The sequence below is a fragment of the Fukomys damarensis genome, unplaced genomic scaffold (genome assembly GCF_012274545.1).
Source record: "Fukomys damarensis isolate Sample0158 unplaced genomic scaffold, DMR_v1.0_HiC HiC_scaffold_17, whole genome shotgun sequence".
Lineage (NCBI taxonomy): Eukaryota > Metazoa > Chordata > Mammalia > Rodentia > Bathyergidae > Fukomys > Fukomys damarensis.
Window position 1 is genome coordinate 58,152,275 of NW_022900929.1, and position 9,652 is coordinate 58,161,926.

The following is a 9,652-nucleotide window of genomic DNA, read 5'->3' on the forward strand; positions in this document are numbered from 1 at the left end:
TCATATCATAACTTATTGTTCAATAAGCTGATGATTTAATGATTATATTCACTACTACCTCAAGGATGAAAATATTGACTGTATTTTCAGGAAACAACATTCGAGATGATTTTTATATTATGCACAAGAAAAGCATGTGTATGCTACTGAGCTAACATAGGATGTGGCTAAGAGAGGCTAGGATCCCAGCATCGCCTTTCAGGACAGGTTTGTAGTTCTTTTTTGAAGGTTCCCTGGAGATGTGGATGGCATACAAGGACACAGATGCCATGAAAAGCTCACTACTGCAGCTCTCCTCACAATAACCTGCCCTGTGTACTCCAGGGTGCACTTTTATCTTGCTTTTTCCTCTTTTACTCAACCCAAGCTCCATCTGAAGTCAGTTTCCCCCTCATTCTTCACTTCTGCTTTTTTTTTTCTTTTTATTGAGGTTATTGGTACAATCTAGGTATACAATACAATTACATTCATCATTGGGATTCTGTACCTTTACATAATAGGTCTTGATTCTCATTTTTCCCCTTGTCCCTGCCCTCCCTTCACCCCCTCCTCCCCTCCCCATTTACACATTATTTCCATTTTTTCAGTTTCTCATATTTTTTTCCTCTCCCTTATTACCTTTCCCCCACCCTTCCCACTTTCCCTACACCTTTAGCCTTTTACTTCCTATTTCACATTATTAATTATTTCATTAGGATCCTGTGTAATATTATAGTTTTTCACACCAAAGAAACTATTCGGTATTTCAGTTAAAGAAATCTCTGTATGAACATTAAAAATAGGGAATCCTAAAATAAAACTACAAAGCAAAGTAAAAGAGAAAAGGCAATGATGTAACATCAAAATAATCCTTAATTCTGGAGATGAAAATGGTCCCTGAACATATTTAAATTGCTTCTCGCTCTTATAGTCTTATCTTATTCTTTTTTTCATTATTTAGAGAATACTTTATTAGTTTCTGTAATCAAACCCATGTAGATATGACCTTACATACTTCTGCTCTTTCAAATAAACTTTGCCACTGTCTTTTGCTCATTCTGTTCAGTTCTTTGTTTGAGATGAGAAGAACCTAGAATCCAATTCCAGACTGAGGTGGGAGCAGCCCAAAAGCCAGTAACATTTATTTGGTGAGCCACCTTTATAAGGGGACTACCTGGTAACACTACTCAGTACAATTAACATTAGAATTTATGCCTGGACTGCACATTAAAATAACCTTTCATTTTTTTTTTCCTGAGTTATATTATTTTGGAAGTATCAATACTGAACATTTTTTTCTCTTCTGCTTTCTTACATGCCCACCAAATACCAGCATCTATCTTCTAATGCATTGCTTTATTAAAATACTTGAAAATTACTGATTTATGTTTAACAATACTTAATAAAAATGCTGAACATTAATCTATTAGACATGTAATAATTCTTTCACACAAACCAAGAACTAATCTCTACCCCCCACCTCTTGCAGTATTGGAATGAACCCAGGGAGCGCTGAACTACATCCCCTATTCTTTTCATTTTGAAATAGGATCTCGAGCCAGGCGTGGTAGTGCACGGCTGTAATCCCAGCACTCAGGAGGCTGAGGCAGGAGGATCGCCGTGAGTTCGAGACCAGCTTGGGCTACACAGTGAGACCCAGGTCAGTCTCAACTACATAGTGAGACCCTGTCTCAAAAAACCAGAAAAAAACAAAACAAAACAACAGGATCTCAATTGCTCAGGCTGGCCTTGAACTTGAAATCCTTCTGCCTCAGCTTCCCAAGCAGCTGGGAATAGAAGCATGTGCCACCACACCCAGCTAAGATTTCCTCATCTGAAGAAATCTTATCATAAAGGCAATGCAGCATTAAACTATTATTTTATTTTCAACAAATTATTCCCAGATTTAAAACAATCTAAATTTACAGATACACGAAAGTAGTAAGGTGGGTAAGAGTAAGTTCATATCCACCATTCCAACTTAAAATCTTATAAAAATAAATTTAAATTTAAAAAACATTTAATAAAAAATTAGGTAAGATTTTTTTTTAATGTAACTGGGAATATTTAAATAGATATAATGAGTGAGGCCTTGGAATGTCACTATAATTAAGAAAGGCAAATGGAATCAATTATTTTGTAATCTGCCAAGAGAAAAGGGGAAATATTAACAAAAGGAAGATAATATGCATGGAATCTAAAATAGAAATACAAAGAATAAGATTTGGATTCTATTTCTATGCCATCCAGATGAAAATACTGTCCTTGACATTTGGTATAGATGTATTAAGTTTGATTCCTGCAATGATTTGGTTCCCTTGTAGACTTCCTCAGTAAGTATTAATTACATGAAGGAGAGAACACAGAAAACTATTTTCTATGTTTTTCCAAGGATGTTACATGACCAATATCCTTTCAGATGCACAGGAGAATAGTTAGTCATCCAATCTAATTATTTTAGGACAGCAAGACTTAATACTCCTAAAGAACCTTAAGAAAAGCTGCCCATCAATGCTGAAGAAAATGTGCAGATTAGTCATCTGGAGTGCTTGGCTCACTAAACAGAAACACTTTTCACAAGAAATTGAAAAAAATGACATGGTTTAGCCTCCTCTCAGTTCTATAGATTTTTGTCAATATCTAAGAGATTACTAATCTGAGTACATTGACAATTGAATGATTGTGTAGCTACCATCTTGTTTGTCCTCCATATAATCTACTTTTATTTTTTTTTCAGCTTTAATTGAGTTTATTGGTACATTTTAGGGATACAGTACAGTTACAATCATTGTTGGGATCTTGTACCTCTATATAACAAGTCTTGATTCTCATTTTTTCCCCTTACCTCTGCCCTCCCTTCACCCCTCCTCCCCTCCCCATCTACAAACACTTTATTTGTCTTTTCATTATCTCATATTTTTTTCTTTTCCCTTTTTACCCTTCCCCTACCCATCCCACCTTCCCTACACCTTTAGTCCCTTTCTTCCCATTTCTCAATGTCAGTAATCTTATTAGGATCTTCTGTATTATTGCAGTTTATTCACACCAGAGAAACTATTCGGTATTTACACATGTATAACTTATTTATTTCACTTAGGAGTATATCTTCAATATGTATCCATTTTCCCATGAATGAATCTATTTTCTCATTCTTTATGGCTGAGTAACATTCCATTTATAGAAAAACCACATCTTCTTTATCCAGTTTCCAACTGATGGGCAAATGGGCTGTTTCCAAGTTTCAGCTATTACAAACTGTGCTGGAATAAACATAGGTGCGCATATGTCACTGTGACATGATTCTTTTAATTCTTTTGGAAAGATACCCAGCAGACGGATGGCTGGGTCAAATGGAACCTCTAGTCCCAGCTCTTTGAGGTATCTCCATATTGATTTCCATAGTGGTTGTACCAGTCTGCACTCCCACCAACAATGGAGAAGAGTTCCTTTCTCCCCACAACCCCGCCAGCATTTGTCATTGTGTGATTTCTTGATAGCAGCCATTCTTTGTAGGGTGAGGTGGAATCTCAGTGTTGTTTTCATCTGCATCTCTCGAATGACCAGTGATGTGGAGCATTTTTTCATATATTTACTTACTGCTTTTACTTCTTTGTCTGAGAAATGTTTATTCATTTCGGATGCCCATTTTTGAATCAGGTCTTTATATTTGGGGGGGTGATTCCTTTGAGTTCTTTATATATTCTAGATAACAGTCTTTTGTCTGAGGAGCAGCTCGTAAAATTTTTTTCCCACATTGTAGGTTGTCTCTTAATCCTGTTGATGGTTCCTTTTGCAGTACAGAAGCTTTTTAATAAGATGAGATCCCAGTTGTTGATTCTTTCTGCTAGTTCCCATGCTACTGAGGATTTGTTCATAAAGTCTTTTCCTACGCCAATGTCTTCCAGAGTTCTGCCTAACTTACCTTCCAGCAAGTTTAGTGTTTCTGTTTTAATATTTAGATCTTTAATCCACTTGGATTTTAATTTAGTGCATGGTGAAAGATAAGAGTCCAGTTTTAATCTGTGGCAGGTTGAAATCCAGTTTTTCCAACACCATTTATTAAAGAGGCTGTCTTTCCTCCACTGGGATGGTCAGCTCCTTTTCATCAATATTCCCATGGCACAAGTTCATTCACCTATCTCCCCATTTTAAAACATTTAATTGTCTAGCTAAAATAGCATCATAACCTAGTCTGTGGTGTTTAAGACCTACTAAAATGTAGCCTAAAGCAGTACTTTTCAATCTTAGGCAATGATCTTATGAATCCTTTGTGCTCTAATTAAAATGCAGATTCTGAAAATGTAGGTTAGCTGCATTGCTAATGAGTGTCTAGATCATGCCACATATTTCTAGTGTGCAGATCACATTTTGAATAGGATGTGAAGCACCTTTCTGTTTTTTCTATCCACTATGCTCCTAAAAATTAACTAACCTTTAAACAAAACAAATTATTTGTTATTCTCTGAACACTTTTACTTATGCCTGTTTATCTGCCTGGAGTATCATTCCTCAACTCCATATATAATTACTAATCTTTCTGGGACCTTATTCAGGTTTTTTTTTCCAATGAAACTTTCATTAAATCCATAAACAAGAGTTTCCAAATAATTTTATTTAACAAACTATTTTACATTTCACATACAATGTGTCATATTGTATTCTATTGGGCAGGATATTTGTGTGTTTTTTTGGTACCGGAAATGGAATTCAGGACCTTGCACTTACAACGCAGGTGCAGTGACAACTGAGCTAAATCCCCGGCCCAGAATATCTGTGTTTTAAGAAACAGACATAGAGAAATTAAGTAACTTGCCCAGGCTCACAAAGGCACTAAGTAACAGAACTGGGATTTACATCCTGATAGACTGGCTCTAAACTCTATGCTTTCAGCCATTATGCTATGGTTCCTCTTCTTCAAACTTAAACTTATATTCTATAGTTATTAATATATTTTCCCATCTCTCCAGCAGTAGACAATATGTTCCTTCAGCACAAAGAGTATCTGACTTAGCCCATATCCCTTTCTGTACTCAACCTAAAGGAACTGCTAGGCACTGGATGTGGTTTGTCCCCCAAAGGTTCATGTGTTTGAAGTTTGATCCCCAGTGTATGATGTTCAAAGATAGTGGGAAATTTAAGAGATGGGGCACCACTGAGGCACACCATCAGACGGGATTATGTAGCTCTTATAGATCCCTGACTTAGTTCTCACAAGAGTGAGTTGTTATAAATTACAGCCCTGCCTTTTCCCTTGTTCTGGCTTCCTGCCTTGCCCTGTGATCTCCCTCCTGCATGTGCTCCCAGCATGATGTGATGTAGCCAGGGAGCCTTCGTCTTTGCCAGAGGTAGGCTGTCTGGACTTTCAACCTCAAAAATGAACTGTATAAATCTCTTTTCTTTGTAAGTTAGCCAGCATCAGGTATTCACTAGAGAAAATGAGCAGTATAGAAATACTTTGTATTCAAGTAGGAAAAAAGGTTAATAAGCATAAAAGGGCTCAGCACAATGCTGAGTGCATACCAATATACAATCAATCAATAAATACCTACTAAGCATTGGCCTACGCTACACCTGGAGATAACAAGATTAAGACACGATTACTGTTCTCTGAAAACAGGAGAATCATGATTTCATAACTAGTGTCTTTGCACATTTCTTCTAGGTGACTGCATCTAGTGTCATGGTTTTAAATAGCACCGAAAAGGTAACATCTCCTTTATGCACTTGACCTTTTTGAGGCCAGGTCTTTCTATGCAATTCAGATTGGCCTTGAACTCTCTATGTAGACCAGTCTGGTCTCAAACTCACAGTGATCCTCCTGCCTCAGTCTCCGGAATGTTGGGATTACAGCTTGTGCACCACCAGCTGCTCTTGATTTTTATACACAATTATTCCCCTGATACTTTCTTGTGGATGTTTAGTAGCTACCTTACCATGCTACAAAGAGAACTCTATATCATTTAGCCCCACCTTTTGCAGCTTACAAATGAAATAATCTACATTATACTGTTTTGCAAAATTTAAAGTGTCAGACAAGTATTTTTATTTTTCATATACCCTGGTTTTTTTCCTGTAGACTTTCAGTTAATTGTTATTTCTCACTTATACTGTGCTCCAGTACAAATACAAATACAAATTTGATCATTTCTCCATGCTTAAAATCTTTCAATGGTTATTCGATTTGTCTTTATGATATAATCTAACCTCCTTAGCACTGTATAAACAGCCACTGCTTTCCTCCCTAGCTCTTTTTGCTATGTATATACATTTTCCAGCTAAGCTGATTTACTTGATATAATCTCATAGTTTCATGATTGCACAAAAAAAAATTCTCACATACAGTTGTATAGTTTAAGGTTAAATTTCTGGATTTCTCATTATTGTTGTTTTATTTTTCCATTAAAAGTAGTTAATTGTCAAATAATCATTGAAGATATTCAGGCTGAGCAACATGTTGACTTGATGTACACACACATTGCCATGATTACTCTCCACCATTTTTTTCTTTTCTTTTTCTATTAGCCCACTGCCCTTTCTTTATTTTCTTCCTCCCCTATTCCCTTTTTCTTTGACATTAAATCCGGTTTGGTTATCAGATATTTTTACAGATCTTGAATCGATTCATCAACTAATCTTAGTGATTTCTTATACTTTAGAATTTCTTCTTTACATCATTTATTGTGGGAGAGGCAGTTAATTCCAACTATACTCAGAACATAAAACATCAGCTTGTTTTATTTTTATCAATAGTAGCTCTTCCCCTGTTGCTTTGCTAGTTGAGTCTTTTTTAACTAAAGTTTATTATGAAGAACAAGCAATAAATACTTACATTGAGAAAAGCTGAAGAAGCCACTCTACCAGCTGCTACAATAAAATCCATAATGAGCATTGTGGCACCAGGCAAACCAAGTGAAAAGAACTGAGGTGAGCAGTGCTTGATGATTGTATTAACAATATCCTTAGAACAAGGAAAGGGGGAGAGAATGTGTGTAATCTTAAGATCAGCTAATCAATATCCTTAGAATAGATGATAAACAAAAAATTTAAATGGTAACAATTATACCTGGTTCCCTAACAGACTAATTTTAATTTTTCTAAATAACCCAATATATTCTGCTAAAGGAAAGTAAACTTAAACACATGTGTTTAACTAATATAAATAAGGGAACTTTTTCCATACTGGAGAGTAAGGAAGGCTCTTTGTTTCACAGGAATAAAAACACAAGGTCTGCAAGATATAGAAATCTACTGCAGGGCTGGGGATTTAGCTCAGTGGTTCCACTGCCTGCCTTGCAAGCTCAAGGACCTGAATTCAATCCCCAGTACCAAACAACAAACAAACAAACAAACAAACAAACAAACAAAAACTCTACTGCAGAGAAACTGTATTCTTTCCATCTAGCTGTTCCCATGTGATAACATATGCAGCAACTGGAGACATTCACTTTAAAATTGAAGTCCTTAAATGCCAGTTATTTAGCTTCAGAAATCTAGACCAATTATTCAGTCACTACGCCTTTGAATTTACTATGAGGATGCAGAGTATATGGCTGCATTACTAGATTTGATTTTTTTAAAATTTTATGTTTTTGTTTTTTCTGAGATATAGTCTATTTATGCAATTTAGGCTGACTTTGAACTTACTACACAGCCCAGGCTGGCCTCCAAACTCACAGTGATCCTTCTGCCTTTACCTCCTGAGTGCTAGGATTATAGGTGTGCACCACCACACCTGGGCTGTTTTGATTTATTTTAAATAAAAGCTCTTTCTAGTAATTAAGAATGTTACTCCATTTGAGATATTTTTATAAGGTTAAAACACTAATTATTTTAGCTTTTTTTGGTACTGGAGATCGAACTCGGGTCTTTGTGCTTGCGAGGCAAGCGGCAGAACCACTGAGATAAATCCTCGGCCCTACACTAATTATTTTAGATGAATGCAAGTTTTTCATTTTTTTTCCAGAAAGAAATCTAATTATCATCTTTTAACATTTAGCACTTTCTAAATGATCTGTGGGCTGTTTATCTAAAATAGGATAAAAACATTTACTTTGACTAGTAACCTCTCATATCTTTTATTTTATAGCCAAGATCAAGAATCCTAAAGTAATGTTCTAGACTCATATTCAATAATTGTAAATGAGACAACTTCCAATTCAATGTAATTGTCAAAGTGCTAATAAAATGGCAATAAAATGCAAGGTGCTGGTTCTTATGGTTGAAAAAATACCTCTGACTGCTGTATTACTTGTAGGCAAGAAAATTCATATGCCTCAAGAATCACTTATCAAGTATAGGTTACAAAATGCCTACTACTTGTACACTGGTTCATCAGAGAAACATAATGTCAATCTAAGCAAAGGACGGTTTAATCACTTCTAAAAGCAAACAGGTTGGTTATAACACTGAAGTTGGAAGAATACTCAAATCAATCTTGTAACTACTACAGCAGTTTTTTTTGAACCATGTTTCAAAAATATGATCATAAAATGCAAACAAATTATAAATAAACCACTACATATGATGAATACAATGAATCTTTGACTTATAAACTCAATTCGTTCACAAGAGTTGGTTGTAACTCAAGTTGGCCAACAGAAGGCTTAGGCTCCTCTACACAGTCTTCAAAGTGTATTCTGTATATAAACAGATCTCAGTGTACTTAGAGAGGCATTGGCCCAGGATTTCTCAATTAACCCTACACAGGAAAGGATGTTGTAATGTTCCTTCCAGAATTCTTTAAATCTGTACCTGACACCATCTAGAAGCATGAATGGCTCACATCTAGGTCATAACTCAAGACTCTGTTTGTAAGTTAAAACTAAAATTCCAGTGATAACCGAAGTTGTTCATATGTCAGTCTAGTCATAACTCGAGGGTCTATTTTAGGTCAAAATCAAGAGTTGAACAGAATTGAGAACCAAATATAAACTGATAAAACAATGTTGTAGAAGGAATGTATGTTTACCTGATCAATATGAAGTAATCCACAATGCATTATATTGTAGAAATGTGTCAAAAAATCTCTATTCGGTGATACATCTTGTCTTCTCTTCATTGTATTACAAATAAGTTTATAAGCATGTAATTTACCTTGTTTATATTTATCAGTCAACATAGTTGCCTAAAATTAAAAGATCAGTTTTAATACTCAAAAAACAATATTGATTGTTAAATACTTAATTGAATAAAGCAAGCAATGTAACTGTTTCCATTTAAATCTGTTAGTCCAGTCCAATTTCTTAAATGAACTAAAAGTCAGAGCTACTAAAATTATCGTTATTATCCAAATGACACAATGTAGTTACAAATAATACAGTATTTCATTTAGGAAAATGTACCAAACTTCAAATAATACTTAAAAGAATTAAATCTGAAAGTACATGACACAACTTGAAGTTTACTTTTCACTTAAGCACAACACAGACATACTTCGTATTCACTTTTGCTTTACTAAATAAAAATAAAAACAATGTATCTTAATTTTGCCATGCCTATTCTCCTCTCTATACAATACCTAATGACTCCCTAAAGATATTAAAAACTAGGTAAATTATATAATGGGTCAAGTTTCTATCAAATGTTTAAGACTTATTAAACAAAAATTCGAATTATTTGCAAGCACAAGGTCCTGAGTTCACTCGCCTGAACCAAAAAAAAAAAAAAAAAAAAA

The 9,652-nt window shown here is 35.1% G+C and overlaps 1 protein-coding gene across 5 annotated transcripts in view; it reads right to left on the bottom strand.

Moving 5' to 3' along the window:
* The window catches only part of Ralgapa1 (Ral GTPase activating protein catalytic subunit alpha 1), a 170,704-nt gene that overhangs the window by 97,560 nt on the left and 63,492 nt on the right, over nt 1–9,652 (bottom strand). For all 5 annotated transcript variants that reach the window (XM_019208871.2, XM_019208868.2, XM_033765133.1 and 2 more), the window contains 2 exons: nt 8,948–9,103; nt 6,809–6,937 (listed from right to left, as the gene is read on the bottom strand). In XM_019208871.2, coding sequence (XP_019064416.1) covers nt 6,809–6,937; nt 8,948–9,103 — 285 coding nt within the window. The remainder of the gene's footprint in view (nt 1–6,808; nt 6,938–8,947; nt 9,104–9,652) is intronic.